At 43.9% G+C, this 16,694-nt stretch overlaps 1 protein-coding gene across 2 annotated transcripts in view; it reads left to right on the forward strand.

The window, feature by feature from the left end:
- SEZ6 (seizure related 6 homolog) overlaps window positions 1–14,567 on the forward strand; it is a 955,889-nt gene extending 941,322 nt beyond the window's left edge. For both annotated transcript variants that reach the window (XM_069761206.1, XM_069761204.1), the window contains exons 15-17: window positions 8,415–8,535; window positions 8,627–8,729; window positions 13,608–14,567. In XM_069761206.1, coding sequence (XP_069617307.1) covers window positions 8,415–8,535; window positions 8,627–8,729; window positions 13,608–13,637 — 254 coding nt within the window. In that variant the 3' untranslated portion in view covers window positions 13,638–14,567. The remainder of the gene's footprint in view (window positions 1–8,414; window positions 8,536–8,626; window positions 8,730–13,607) is intronic.
- The last annotated feature ends 2,127 nt before the right edge of the window (window positions 14,568–16,694 follow it).

Below are 16,694 nucleotides of genomic sequence, written 5' to 3' on the forward strand. Positions count from 1 at the left end.
ACTTGCACATATTTTCCCCTATCCCCATTATTCTCATTTTATGTATCAACCTTTTGTGTGGCACCGTATCAAAAGCTTTTGAAAAGTCCATATACACTACATCCACTGGGTTCCCTTGGTCCAATCCGGAACTTACCTCTTCATAGAAACTGATCAAATTAGTCTGACATGAACGGTCCCTAGTAAACCCGTGCTGATACTGGGTCATGAGGTTATTCCTCTTCAGATACTCCAGTATAGCGTCCCTTAGAATGCCCTCCAGGATTTTACCCACAGTAGAGGTTAAGCTTACTGGCCTATAATTTCCGAGTTCAGTTTTTGTTCCGTTTTTTAATATTGGCACCACATTTGCTATACGCCAGTCCTGCGGCACAGACCCTGTTATTATGGAGTCTTTAAAGATTAAAAATAATGGTCTATCAATGACTGTACTTAATTCCTGCAGTACTCGAGGGTGTATCCCATCCGGGCCCGGAGATTTGTCAATTTTAGTGATTTTTAGACACCGCCGCACTTCCTGCTGGGTTAAGCAGGTGACATTTAATTGGGAATTTTTATCACTAGACATTTTGTCTGCCATGGGATTTTCTTGTGTAAATACTGATGAAAAAAAGTCATTTAGCATATTGGCTTTTTCCTCATCCTCATCCACCATCTCACCCAGACTATTTTTAAGGGGGCCAACACTATCATTTTTTAGTTTCTTACTATTTATGTAGTTAAAGAATATTTTAGGATTATTTTTACTCTCTCTGGCAATGAGTCTCTCTGTCTCAATCTTTGCTGCCTTGATTTGCTTTTTACAGAATTTATTTAATTTTCTGTATTTATTTAATGCCTCCTCACTACCTACTTCCTTTAATTCTCTAAATGCTTTCTTTTTGTCACTTATTGCGCCCCTTACAGCTCTATTTAGCCATATTGGTTTCCTCCTATTTCTAGTATGTTTATTCCCATACGGTATATACTGTGCACAGGTCCTATCCAGGATGCTAATAAACGTCTCCCATTTTCTTTGTGTATTTTTGTGTCTCAGGACATCGTCCCAGTTAATTGCACCAAGATCCTCTCTCATCCGTTGGAAATTTGCCCTCCTGAAGTTTAGTGTCCTTGTAACTCCTCTACTACACATCTTTTTAAAGGATACATGAAAACTTATTATTTTGTGATCGCTATTTCCCAAGTGACCCCCAACCCTTATATTTGATATGCGGTCTGGCCTGTTGGTTAATATTAGGTCTAGCAGCGCCCCCCTTCTTGTTGGGTCCTGAACCAGTTGTGAAAGGTAATTGTCTCTCATAATTGTCAAAAACCGATTACCTTTGCTGGAACTGCAGGTTTCTGTTCCCCAATCTATTTCAGGGTAGTTGAAGTCCCCCATAATAATGACTTCTCCTTGAGTCGCAGCTTCATCTATTTGCTTTACGAGGATATTCTCTATTGCTTCCATTATTTTTGGAGATTTATAACAAACCCCTATCAGTAATTTATTATTTTTTCCCCCTCCCCTTATCTCCACCCACAGGGATTCTACATTTTCATTAAATTCACCTATATTATCGCGCAGGATGGGTTTTAAGGATGATTTTACATATAGACACACCCCTCCCCCTCGCTTATCTGTACGGTCATTTCTGAACAGGCTATAGCCCTGCAAGTTAACAGCCCAGTTATGTCTCTCATCCAGCCACGTTTCAGATATCCCCACCATGTCATAATTATGCTCCAACAACATTAGTTCTAATTCATCCATTTTGTTGGCGAGGTTTCTGGCATTAGTATACATGCACTTTATGTTCCTCTCTGTACTTCTATTTCTTAAATTATTAACTGTTCTGACCCCACCCCCCATGCCACCGCCACCCCCAACTTCCTTATTTGTGCCCAGGTCTCTGTCTGCACTATCTTCCCCTCCTATAAAATGAATACCCTCCCCCCCAATTCCTAGTTTAAACACTCCTCCAACCTTCTAGCCATTCTCTCCCCTAGCACAGCTGCACCCTCCCCATTGAGGTGCAGCCCGTCCCTAGCGTAGAGCCTGTAGCCAACTGAGAAGTCGGCCCAACCTTCAGCTGCACCTTTTGAGGTAGTCTATAGTGGATTTTGACGTGTGTTTAGGATCATTATCCATTTGTAGAAACCATCCTCTGTTCATCTTCAGCTCTTTTTACAGATGGTGCTATGTTTGCATCAAGAATTTGTTGACATTTAATTGAATCCATTCTTCCGTCTACCCATGAAATGTTCCCCGTGCCATTGGCTGCAATACAACCCCAAAGCATGATTGATCCACCCCCATGCTTAATGGTTGGCGAGATGTTTTTTTCCTGAAATTCTGTGCCCTTTTTTCTCCACACATACCTTTGATCATTGTGGCCAAAGAGTTCTATTTTAACCTCATCGGTCCACAGGACTTGTTTCCAAAATGCATCAGACTTTTTTAGATGCTCTTTTGCATGCTTCTGACACTGAATTTTATGGTGAGGACGCAGGAGAGGGTTTTTTTTTGGACTCTTCCATGAAGGCCATATTTGTGCAGGTGTCTCTGACCAGCAAAACTATGTACCACAACTGCAGAGTCTTCTAAATCTTTCTGAAGATCTTTTGCAGTCAAGATAGGATTCTAATTTGACTCTCTAGCAATCCTATGAGCAGATCTCACTGAAATTTTGCTTGGTCTTCCAGACCTTATCTTGACCTCCAATGGTCCTATTAACTGCCATTTCTTTTCTTGTAGCCAAAGACTTAAATGGGTTACAATTTCTGAAAGTAACTGGTGCATGCTTTGATTTTTTTCACATGCAGATTCGGTCAGTGAAAAAAAAAATCACTCATCTGCACTGCCCCATTGAATAATATTGGGCGGAGTGCTGTTCAGCATTCGAACTGAAAATACTGTCATGTGAACAAACCCTTAGGCCGGCGTCACACTAGCGAGTTTTATGGCCGTATCAGCGCAGAAAATACGTCCAGAAAATACTAAAGAGGAATATGTAATAAAAGAAGGGATATGAGATGGTTTACTGTATGTAAACCATGTCTCATATCCTGTCGGGTTTGTGAAGGAGATAGGAAAAGCCGGCAATTGAATAACTGGCTTTTCTGCTATGTCTAACTGACATATATATAGACTGTATATATGTTTTTAAGAATGTTTGCGCCGATGGATCCATGATATGTCCATTTTGCTAGCCTGCGAGAAAAAAAATCGCCGTACGGAAGCCATACGGATGACACACGGATAATTTTATACGTAAAAATCGCATCCTCGCATTGAATACGGAACAGTGTTTTGGGACAATTGATGTATATTACGGCGGTAAAAAACGGACCGTATTTACTTACGCCTAGTGTGACGCCGGCCTTACTGTGATGTGCTGCCCAAAAATCCGGACAGAATATCTGCTATTTACCGGCTCACCGAGGGTGAAATATAAAATCTGCCGCATTTTTGTAAACGAAAATCCACAGCCATGTTTGTAAATGTGTATTTTCCACTGTGGAAGTTCTGCAGCAAATATGTCCCATGGGAACACATTTAAGGCTATGTTCATATCATGCTTTTGTCACACATCAGTGGCTCTGTCTGAGCTTTTGTCTTTAGTAGTGATGAGCGCGTATACTCGTTGCTCGAGTTTTCCCAAGCACGCTCGGGTGATCTCCAAGTATTTGTTAGTGCTCGGAAATTTAGCTTTCGTTGCCTCAGCTGCATGATTTACGGCTGCTTGACAGCCTGAATACATGTGGGGGTTGCCAGGTTGCTAGGGAATCCTCACATGTATTCAGCCTGTCAAGCAGCCATAAATCGTGCAGTTGCGTGGACAAAAATCTCCAAGTACTACCAAATACTCGGAGACCACCCAAGCGTGCTCGGAAAAACCCGAGCAACGAGTATACTAGCTCATCACTAGTCTTTTGCCCTGAATAACAGGTGTAAGGCATGTCCGCCAACAGGGCCATTGACTTTAATGAAGCCAGCTTCAGCTGTCTGACCTAATTTTTGTCAGTGTCCAACTTTTTCAGACATATAAATGCAGTCAATAACAGTTTTGCACCCACCTAGATTCTGACAAAAATCAGGTCAGACACAGCACAAAGTACATTGAATTCACCGGCACCGTTAGCAGGTCCACCTGATTTCTGATTTTCAGGACTAAACACGGAAGCCCCAATGGAGCCACTGACGTGGGGCAAAAACATGATGTGAACCCAGCCTATAAGTGACTGACATTTTTAGGTGGCAAAAGTGACAACCTTAACTGGGTGCAGGGGAAGTCAGTGCAATGTTTCTATAGGGCTTATATGCACTGCTCAAAAAAATAAAGGGAACACTAAAATACAACATCCTAGATATCACTGAATGAAATATTTCAGTTGCAAATCTTTATTCATTACATAGTGGAATGTGTTGAGAACAATAAAACATAAAAATGATCAATGTAAATCAAAATGAATATCCCATGGAGGTCTGGATTTGGAATCATACTCAAAATCAAAGTGGAAAATCAAGTTACAGGCTGATACAACTTCAGTGGAAATGCCGCAAGACAAGGAAATGATATTCAGTTGTGTGTGTTGCCTCCATGTGCCTGTACGACCTCCCTACAATGCCTGGGCATGCTCCTGATGTGGCAGCGGATGGTCTCCTGAGGGATCTCCTCCCAGACCTGGACTAAAGCATCCGCCAACTCCTAGACAGTCTGTGGTGCAACGTGACGTTGGTGGATGGTGCGAGACATGATGTCCCAAATGTGTTCAATCGGAGTCAGGTATGGGGAACGGGCGGGCCAGTCCATAGCTTCAATGCCTCATCTTGCAGGAACTGCTGACACACTCCAGCCACATGAGGTCTGGCATTGTCCTGCATTAGGAGGAACCCAGGGGCAACCACAACAGCATATGGTCTCACAAGGGGTCTGAGGATCTCATCTTGGTACCTAATGGCAGTCAGTCTACCACTGGCGAGCACATGGAGGGCTGTGTGGCCCTCCAAAGAAATGCCACCCCACACCATTACTGACCCGCTGCCAAACCGGTCATGCTGAAGGATGTTGCAGGCAGCAAATCGCTCTCCATGGCATCTCCAGACTCTGTCACGTGTCACATGTGCTCTGTATGAACCTGCTTTCATCTGTGAAGAATTTGCCAATCCTGGTGTTCTGTGGCAAATGCCAATTGTCCTGCACGGTGTTTGGCTGTGAGCACAACCCCCATCTGTGGACGTAGGGCACTCAGACCATCCTGATGGAGTCGGTTTCTAACCATTTGTGCAGACACATGCACATTTGTGGCCTGCTGGAGGTCATTTTGCAGGGCTCTGGCAGTGCTCCTCCTGTTCCTCCTTGCACAAAGGCTGAGGTAGCAGTCCTGCTGCTGGGTTGTTGCTCTCCTACGGCCCCCTCCACGTCTCCTGGTGTACTGGCCTGTCTCCTGGTAGCGCCTCCAGCCTCTGGACACTACGCTGACAGACACAGAAAACCTTCTTGCCACAGCTCGCATTGATGTGCCATCCTGGATGAAGCTGCACTTCCTGAGCCACTTGTGTGGGTTGTAGAATCTGTCTCATGCTACCACGAGTGTGAAAGCACAACCAACATTCAAAAGTGACCAAAACATCAGCCAGAAAGCATTGGTACTGAGATGTGGTCTGTGGTCCCCACCTGCAGAGCCACTCCTTTATTGAGTGTGTCTTGATAATTGCCAATAATTTCCGTCTGATGTCTATTCCATTTGCACAACAGCATGTGACATTGATTGTCAAACAGTGTTGTTTCCTAAGTGAACAGTCTGATTTCACAGAAGTTTGATTTACTTGGAGATATATTCTGTTGTAAGTGTTCCCTTTATTTTTTTTGCGCAGTGTAGTATAAAAATGTCCTTCATTATGATACATGTGGCAATATGTACATGTTGTTTTTGGTTCATTTTCTTCTGCATGAAAAATGCAAATTTTGGCCAGGAAAAGCTCCCGTTCAATGCACTTTTGGTGTATTTATCATGCATTTTTTTGCTGATAAGGCAACATCAGTGTATTTCACGGATGGATAAAGAAATAGATAAATTACAAAGCTTCTCCTACACGGGAAAAAACTCTACTGGTGTCATCAGTGTTTTCCATCAGTGTATCATCCGCGTTTCCATTTTTACCATCAGTATTTTCCATCAGTAGGTCATCCGCGTTTCCATTTTTACCATCATTGCTTTCTATCAGTATGTCATCCGCGTTTCCATTTTTACCATCAGTATTTTCCATCAGTGTGTCTTCCACATTTCCATGTTTACTATTAGTGTTTTCCATCAGTGTGTCTTCCACATTTCCATTTTTACCATCAGTTTTTTCCATCAGTATGTCATCTGTTGTGAATTCTGTGGCCAAGCTCCCTCCTGTGGTCGTGAGTGGTACTGCGGCTGGTTCTGTCTATAAGCTTCCTTTGGTGGATGAGAGTGGTACTGCGGCTTCTGAGTTTCCTTCCTCAGGTGATGAGGTTAAGTCGTTAGGTGCTGCTCTATTTAACTCCACCTGGTGCTTTGATCCTGGCCTCCAGTCAATGTTCTAGTATTGGTCTTGCTTCCTCCTGGATCGTTCCTGTGGCCTCTCTATCCTGCATAAGCTAAGTTCTGCTTGTGTTATTTTTGTTTGCTATATTTTCTGTCCAGCTTGCTATATTGGTTTTTTCTTGCTTGCTGGAAGCTCTGAGACGCAGAGGGAGCACCTCCGTACCGTTAGTCGGTGCGGAGGGTCTTTTTGCCCCTCTGCGTGGTTGTTTGTAGGTTTTTGTGTTGACCGCAAAGCTACCTTTCCTATCCTCGGTCTATTCAGTAAGTCGGGCCTCACTTTGCTAAATCTATTTCATCTCTGTGTTTGTATTTCATCTTTACTCACAGTCATTATATGTGGGGGCTGCCTTTTCCTTTGGGGAATTTCTCTGAGGCAAGGTAGGCTTATTTTTCAATCTTCAGGGCTAGTTAGTTTCTCAGGCTGTGCCGAATTGCATAGGGAGCGTTAGGCGCAATCCACGGCTACCTCTAGTGTGGTGTGTTAGGATTAGGGATTGCGGTCAGCAGAGTTTCCACGTCTCAGAGCTTGTCCTATGTTTTTGGTAAATGTCAGGTCACCTTGTGTGCTCTGAACTTCAAGGTCCATTGTGGTTCTGAATTACCTGTTCATAACAGTCATCCACGTTTCCATTTTTACCATCAGAGTTTTCCAACAGTGTGTCTTCCACGTTTCCATTTTTAGCATCAGTGTGTCAGCAGTTTTTCCGGTATAGATAAAGAAAAAATTAAATTACAAAAGTTTCTCTTACACTTTGCAAAGTTAAACACGTTGCAGCACATGAATGGCACACTGATGCCATCCGAGTTCTGTACGTGTTTTTCAGAAACCCATAGACTTGTATTGGCGCTTGTCATCGGTGCTGCCGGAAAACAAAAATGAACATGTCTCCATGTGTTTTGCATGGACATGTGAACACCAGCATAGATTATAACAGATAGAGCAGAGACAGACTGCCATATTTCTTGTGCGATAATCCCATCGTAAACCTGGTACTGGCTGTCGGCTCTCCTGACCTGAGCTTGACAGCTGCATAGTAATCCATCACGCTGTCATGCTCGGGTCAGTAGAGGTGCCGGGACAGTCTGTGCAGTGCGATGCAATTCTCGCACGAGAAATATGGCAGTCTGTCTCTGCCCTTATATGTTGTATCCATGAAAATAACGAATACCACACTTACTGGAAACAGTTACATTTGAATGAGGCCTAAAGCTGAGTTTCTATATTGAGAAAACAAAGCAAATTCTCTGCTGTTTAAGCATTTTAAGAAATCTCATGCACATGTTGCGAAATATACCCAAAGCGTAAAATGATAGGAGTTGCGGATCTGAGATATTATGCTATGGATGTATGCGTGAGTTTCAGCTATTGATCTATAAAAGGTGAAATGTGTGACTGCCTGCAATCATATCTGTTGTAGGTATCGATGTGAGACCGCCGCTGCTGGGTGGTCCGCAGTGAATACGTTCAGTGGGAACATAGACTTGGGCTCTTTGATCTAAATGGGGAAACACTGCAGTAAAACCGCAGAAATAATTGGCACGCTGCATACAATGAAATAAATGTACCATGTGGATGAGGTTTTAGTAATGTTATTCTTTTTGCTAGTAATGTAAAACACTGCTTTTTTTCCGGCAAAAAAATGGATAGAAAAAAACACATCAAAAATGTGTAAAGAGACCTTATGATTATGGTTTGAAGCCGTGTACGCAGACCGCCAGCTGAAGGACATAGAGCAGAGTTCTGCAGCTGGCGGAATTTTATTATATGGGATATTTATTAATATCTTTCACGGGAAATGACTGCAGCTAGTGAATACAGGTTATGTGAAGTAATGTTTTTATTCTTTTCCATCCAGCCGTGGAGAAGGCAGCAGCTTCAGGCCTCCCGGTAGAAGGCGCGCACATCCTGCTGGCGGTCTTTGTTCCTGTAATTATGGTGGCACTCGTGATCGCCGCCATCTACCTATATTTCTCCAAGTAAGAGAATACAAACATGGCTCTTGTGCAGGGCAACAAGCAGAAAGTGACATTTACCTGAGTCTCTCTGCTCTTTATTCTTTGTGTACAGGCTACAAGGAAAAGCTCTTCTACGCCTGCCTCTTTCTGCATCGCCACCATATGATCAAGTCACCGTGGAGTCTGCCTTTGACAATCCTACATTTGAGACAACAGTGAGTAGATCGGCCCACGCTCAGCACCCGAGAAGTGAATAACTAACCTGCTCCTAAAGAGAGTCTGTGAGCAGAAAATGACTGTTCAAACCTATCACAGGCGTCTGGGCTCCTTGGGCTTGGTCTGCACTTTCCCACCAACTTGTTTTCCATCTATATCAGCCTCTATTTCCTTGATTGACAGCTTTGGTTAAGGAAGGCAGAAATAGATGAAAAGCAAGCAGGTGGGACGTTGCACTGAAATTTTGGCCACTTCAGGAGTACACTGTGCACCTGTGCTTGGTTTGAACAGTCATTTTGTGCTGACAGACTCCCTTTCATATGTACAATTAGTGCAGTATGGATAAATCAAGAATTACAATATTATTGTCTAGCAGCTCTGACTGCATTAAAATGTAATGTGGCTACAATCAGAAATTATATTAATATGAATGGCTCATTAAACTAATAATGTTTTATCCCCTTCCCGGTGTGTCACACATATGGTGCCAGGGCATCATACCAGAGATACCAGCTGTGATACACAGGGGGGGGGGGGGATCTTTCTGTAACAGCAGCAACCAAAGTTGACTCCAATCGGACTCTGTCACCTGAATTTGGCGGGCTATGTAAATGCCCTGTTTTCGGTCCGATGGGCGGTGTTTCTTCTTTTTTCCTCCACCCCGTCCTTCCCAGCTGTCCGCAATATTTTCCGGAATTGGAGGGGTCCTCCATAGTTCGCGCATGCGCAATGCAATCTTGTCTCGCACACGTATGCTTTGCCCATCTGTGGGCAAAGTCGAAAAGCATTACTGCGCCTGCGCCGGCGCACTATGTTCCAGAAGTATTTCTCTGTGTTCCGGGACATAGTGTGCCAGCGCATGCGCAGTAATGCTTTTCGGCAAAGCATACTGCGCGTGCGCGAGACAAGATTGCATTGCGCACGCGCGAAATATGGAGGACACCTATCCAATTCCAGAAAATACTGCTAACAGGATGGGGTGGAGGAAAAAAGAAGAAACACCGCCCATCGGACCAAAAACAGGGCATTTACATAGCCTACAAATTCAGGTGACAGATTCCCTTTAAAGGGAACCTGTCACCATGAAAATGGCATCCAATCTGCAGGCCCCATGTTAAAGAGCAGGGGGAGACAAAAAGACTGATATATAGTTTTGTGAGAAAAGATTCAGTACAAGGGCTCGCTCACAGGAGCGAATAAATCGGACAAGTGCAATATGATATAAAAAATCAGATTGCACTCTGCCCAGTGTTACTCTATGGGGCAGATCACATCTATGATTATTTTTTTATGCTGATTCGGATCGCAGTCACCCATACAAGTCTATGGGTGCGTGTGAAGCATGGGACTGCATTCAGATGTAATCCAAGTGCAGTGCGATTCCCGCGGATGCTGGCAATGGAGGAGATGGAGAAATTACTTTCTCCGACTCCTCCGCACCTGTGCTCCGATTCTCTCAGGCGAGAGGATTGGAGCCGAGTGTCATTAGCATATCACATCAGATACTATGAGCTAGTGTAACTCCGGCCTAACCTGGGTTTTATCATTTACACCTCTGCTCTTTCTGAGACTTCCCAGCACATTGATGGCTTCAAAATCCGTCACCGATCTGGTTCTGAAATATGAGTTAGTAAAAAGGTGATCTGCCTTTTGATCTTGTTCTGTGCTGAATTACAGACCACATCAAAGTTCAGGTAAACTTTGCTATGGTTATAAAGCAGCACAAGGGAGTCCGGAAAAAGACAGGTAAAGCCGTTACAAAATCCCATTTCAGCACCAGCTCACTGACGGATTCTGTTAATTCATTCTGCATCCAGAAATGCGCAGAGAAACAACCTGTAAAAGTCAAACGTTGCAACATTTTTAATAAAACTCAATTGCAAAAATAATTTTTATCCCAAAACACATGCATTAAGTGAAAAAAACAAGTGAAGGTATCTCTATCATTTAACATAGAGTAAGGCTTTGTGATATGATAAAAATAGAGGGCCGAAATAGCCTGCTCTATCAGCTGTCACCCTAAATCCCTAGGCTAATAATAGGCCACAAATGTCTTCCAGCTCTCCTTACATTGTAAACTGCTGCGGAGTCTAATTGCTGGTAAAGTTATTCCAAGGTATACTCTACATCAAGGCTGCGTTCACTCATCCGTTACCATCTCAGAGAAGCAAACAGAATTTTTCTCCAATGTCATCTTACTTGCTTCCGTTTTCTGGTCTTCCGGGTTTCTTTTTTTCATGCAGAGGTGAGCTTGCTTCCAAGACAATCATAAAAACCCTGGAAGGGCAGATGTTTTTATTCATATTTATCACTAGGAATCAGATGCACAAGACATGGAAGCAAAACGGAAAATTAATCGGAAGCTTATGATTTGCACCCATGTCTCATGGATCCCCTTAGACTTTAATGGCCACGTCTGATCCACAGAATCCATCAGTATAGGACCTACTCTGAGTCTCATGGATCTCATTCCCAGATTTGTGGTTTTACCAGATGTGTGAATACATCGTTTCTGCTCTATGGATCTAAGTGTTGTCCAAGAAAAAAAAAATTGCACAGCACTCAGACGTTTCTCACAGATGTGAAATATCAAAACGAATCATCTGTTATATGACCAAGGGACCAAGCCGTGCTGGAGACTAATCAGACAGGCGGGTCTCCGGAGGCTTCTCATCGCCCTCTGACCTGGGGCTATACACCCATGCGACACCCACCAGGGCCGTGGGGTACTCAGAACCGGGTCAGACAGTTCTTTGGGGAAGTCATGGGGCCATGACCTGACTCCGTGGCCCTGGGCGTGCAATAAGAACGCAAAGGGAAGTTATATGGGATTGATTTGTGACGCCACCTGTGGTGTTCAGCTAGGGATGGGCGACGCTGCGGTTCAGGTCCACTGGGGCCAATGGTGACGCAGCAAAGATGGTACAGCTCCCCACGGGTACAGCGGGGCCCCAGGGTTGATATAACAGTCAGTTCAGGTGGTGGTGAATGTTGTGGTGCAGAGAATAAGCAAGGGACACAGAAAAGTGCAGTTTTCTTTACCTTTACTTCTTGGTAGATGAACATGCAGTCCAGGGGACCAGTTACAGATGACAGCAGGAGTCCTGCTAGCCTGGAAGCATTCAGGGGGTCCACCTTGCCAGGTGGGGTTGGAGGCCTTCCTGCTGCACTCTTTTTTCAGGTCCCAGCTGCCTGTAGCTAGCTGCGGCCCTCTCCTGCGGGTTGGCTTCGACCTGTATGGCAGACAACGTGAGCCTATTTCACGGGGACTGTCTGTTCACTATCTGCCCCGGGCTCTTTCTCTGCTGCGGTGCCTCCGGGTGTTCGGTGTGGCCAGGGAGCTTGCAGTCCCCTGCCCTCTAGAGTTGGCTGTCAGGGCGTACAGCACCCCCACATCTAAGGCCTCTGGCGTCTTTCTTGTCAGCGCTCCACTCCGAGGTCAGCTCTGACGCAGCTGCAATTCCCCAGAGCCCTTGTGTCCGCTCCTCTCTCTCTCCTCTCCTCCGACTTTCAGCCTACACTGACTCCTCCTCTCGACCAGAGATAGCAGCTCCCCAAAGGTCGGGTCTAGAGCTCCCCCTTCTGGCCTGGAGCAGGAACTGTGATGCATGCTGTGTATTACCTGGCATGGGCACCTCTTCCTACTTCCAAGGATGACATCACCCTACAGAGGGAGGCAATGTCACCGTGGCAACCGGACTCTGGGGTGCCACACCCACGTAGGCAGAGACCTGTCACTCCAGGACAGCAGATGGGGAGAGGCCGGAGACCCGCCAGTCCTACTAGTCTACTGCACAGCTCAGTGCCCAGTGGCTATTAAACTAGGTTATTCTCTAAAGCATACAGAGAAAAAGAAAAAACAAGCCAGCTCACCAGTAACAACCGCAGGTGCCCGGAACTCCGCTGCAGGCAAACGTGTCAATCCATGATGGCTTTGACAAAGATCGTTGAGATCGAAACGCGTTGCCTCTGTGCCTCTGTCGATGGTCGGCATTTATCCTAAGGAGCATGTACACCATGTGCATTATGCCTTTTAATATTTGAAATAAAGAAAAGGAATTTTTAAAGGAGCTGGAACTAAACCCGTTTTTTTTTTTTCCTATTCTCTAAAGCGCCTTAGCATTTCAGAGTCAAACATATATGGCTGGAATCCTCTGCAGCCACAGTCTGATATATGCTGCCCATGGATCAGGCAGCATGTTTCAGCTGTCAGGTTCCTTTTAAGTCTGACCTTTAGGATATGTTCACACAACCATATTTTCGGTCCAAGTGCTGACCTCACATTGGCCAATTGTATTCAGTTGGGCTGGTCAGATAATCGAATGTCCCTTTTAAAAGAAATCTCAGCATGCACTATTTTCTTCCATTCTTTGCATGACACTTTCTTGTTCAAGTGAATTGATGCACAAAATAAAAATCAGATCCCATATGGATCAACCATACAGTATCCAATTTTTACAGATATATTGCCATTATTAACATAGGAAATTGTAATTGGTCTTGTTACTTTTATTCTTTGCTGATATGTAAAAACAACAGCCATGTGGATGAAAAATCATCCGTTTTTTTTTGGGGGGGGATAAAATTCCGACTATATTTTACGTTCATGTGAGCTTAGTCTCATATTTATATCTAGTTAATAAATTCAGCCCAACATCTGCCTACACATGGTAGGTTTCATGGCCCATGATGTTGTGGCGCGTAGACGTAAAACAAGTAGTGTCATGGACAGCAGATAATGCTAGCATTCTGCAGACAGGCAGATCTGATCTCTCTCTGATCTAGGAGACATCTGCTAATTTGTGGATATGTTTGAATTAATTGTATTTTCTCTACATTACAATGATGGTGACCGTATATTAATATCCACATTGCAGGACACAAGAGAATACGAAGTATCCATATAGACATACAAGCAACATCAGTCCTGGTGGGAGAGACCTAGAAGAAAATAGCATCTTGTCACTGTCAAATCTGAGAATGTTCCTGACTTTTTTGCTTCTTCAGTGAAAGAACTGAGTATTTGACGCCAAAATGGGAGCAATTTACCGCGATGGTTCAACGTCAACCTCCACAGCAAGCCACAACTTACGTGACATTCCAAAATCCTGTCCTTCTGTTTGGTTCCTGCTACTGTTCTTATTGCCCTTGCCTATATGATCCTCTATGAGATCCACACCTGGATCCTTCCTCCATAGGTGCAGTGATCTGGTGATCCTCCTAACTGCAGTTCTCAAAATGAATGGGTACCGCCGAATATGTCATGGCAGAAAAAGCGCAAATTGATTAAGTAGAAATAATTCCATGAACACTATCCATACAGAGAGCGATCAACCACATGTAACAAGGCAGGAACATACAGATACATTGAGAACATAGACGTAGGCAGATAGAAGAGGTTCTGGGGACTTTACCAATAGCCTGTGTGATTGTCTATACGGTGTAAGAAAATGCCCAGCAATTATTGTAGAAAGTTTAGGAAGTCACATAGTTCAGTCCCTGGCCCAGGACAGTAAGTTTAGTTACATATGTAAATAGGAATTTATATATTTCTTTATACAAGGTTCAGCGGGGGATTTCATAGAAAAAGATCTCATCGTCACCAAGTCCCAGTGACCTCATTAAATCTTCCATTGATCATACAGATCGTGTGGTCGCCAGAGCAGAGACCAGGTTTTCTGCTTCTGTACAGTGAAGCTATTGGGACCCATCTGACTTTATGCACTAAAGATCATGATACAGTAGTGCTTCGCTTGGGGTCTCCCCGTGACCAGAGATAGGAATCCTTATGAGAGCAGGCAGGTAAGTGTGAACTGACTTCAGTCTATTGCCATGTCAAAAAGAAAAAAAAAATGGAACCGAATAATTCTTGTGATTCTTTATTATTTTCATTCTTTTACCCCAGGAGCAGGCATTTGTATGAACCACACACTACAACAGCTTCCAATAGTGCCAATGTGTCACCAGGTTTTCGCTACTCCGTCTGAGAGCAGCATGATGTAGGGGCAGAGACCGTGATTCCAGCAATGTATCACTTACTGGGCTGCTTGTTGTATTTTTTCGGAAAACCTCTGTTTTCTCTCCTGCAGATTTACCAGCTCTCTGAATACTGAGCTCTGTGTAACTCCGCCCACACCACTGATTGGCGGATTTCTGTCAATATACAGTGTACACAGAAAGCTGCCTATCAGTGGTGGGGGCGGGGTTACGTAGAGCCTATGAATATGGAGGACTACCTGGCAGCAGACTTACTAGTCCTCTAGTGATAATCTCCTGCTGATAAAACTGTGCTTATCAAAACTACAGCAAGTAGCTCAGAAAATGACATCACTGAAAACAGGATCACTGTCCCTAAAATATGCTGGTCTCAGATTAGGTGGTAAAAACTCGGTAACAGATTCCATTAAACATGCCACGTTTACCAGTTGGTAAAATTTTCTAGATGCTCCTGAAGCGGCCTCCTAGAATTTCTGCATTAATTAACATCCAATAAATAGTAGTGCCTTTAGTTTTCTTCCTAGATGCTTTATTCCTAATTCCAGTCCTTGGCCATATCATATGCCCTGTATACCCAAATCACCTAATGTTTTCATTGTGTGCCAGAAGTAAGTCCCTCTATGTATTTTTATAAAGACCCCCATACACATTAGATGAAAGGCGGCCGAATCTGCAACAGTTTTTAAAAGTTGTTTGAGGAGAGAAGGATCGGCCATTTGTAATTTCAACATTGATTCTGGTATTGGGTTTATTCTCGTCACCTCTTGAAAAACACATGGACCTTCAGATCGTTCACATTTATGTAGAGTCAGGAGAGATAGATGTCTGCCAGACAAACCTTCAACAGACAACTATGTAAAGTGGATGGCCAACTTAAGGGGACTGCCAGCAGGTTTTGACTATGTAATCTGAAAGCAGCAGGTGATAGAGTCTGAAACACAGAATTCAGCGATGTGTCACTTGTCAAAGTGCGTGCTGTTGTGCCTCACTGTCTATAGACTTTGTACATTGAGAGCCTGGTGTGGGTGGGGTTAGCTGTGGTGTGGGCGGGATTAGCTGTGGGGTGGGCGGGGTTAGCTTCCTCAGCCCTGCTTCATGCGAAATCTAAAAGATCTGATTGTGTGAGAACGTCCGCACCCTGTAATCTAAGTGATACATCACTGGATTCAGCTTCTCTTTGCCTTCATCATGCTGCTATCACATGAAGTAGCAAAATCCTGCTGACAGATTTCATTTAAGGAGATGTTCAGACAATGGTTTTTTTTCAGGCGGATTCTGCCTGGAAACCACCTGAAAAAGAGCTCAATAAACAGTAGATGGGAAGAAAAATGGTGTGCACTAGGAATAGAAGTGGCGAGGTGCTGGTGTAGAGGACTGGATAGTCCCAATACACTAGAGATAAGTTTACACACCGCACACTCTAAGGGTATATTTTGTGGTAAACTTATAATTTATTGAAGTGCTACAAACATAATATTCAACAGTGCAGTAGGTGACCAGAAGTCAAACTGACAACGTTTCGACTCCTCCCGAGTCTTTATCATGTGGTCGCTGGAAAAAACAAAACATATATCAACAACAATAACGAAAATATACATAGCAAACATTGTGCACATTACTGTAGCACATATATATGAGGCCCGGAAGAGAGAAAATAATTAGTAATAATAAATTGCATAGCATACACTAGACATAAATCAGTTTCCGGATAGAAGGGGAGAAAGATAATGGTCAGGAATATGGTCCAGTGCACGATTATACAGTATGGGATACAGTAGGAGAGCTGGAGGACTAGGGTCCCAAGCGAATGTAGAATCCCAAGGTGAAGAAAATGTAGAGCCCTAGGGTGAACAAAATGAAACAGTGGTTGATGTAGGATCATGGAGGCAGTTTTACCTTAGCAAGGTGAATACAAGTATGTTTGCACAAATCGTGTTTATGGAACATATGGGATTCTACATTCGCTT

Source organism: Ranitomeya imitator, chromosome 3 (assembly GCF_032444005.1).
Source record: "Ranitomeya imitator isolate aRanImi1 chromosome 3, aRanImi1.pri, whole genome shotgun sequence".
NCBI lineage: Eukaryota > Metazoa > Chordata > Amphibia > Anura > Dendrobatidae > Ranitomeya > Ranitomeya imitator.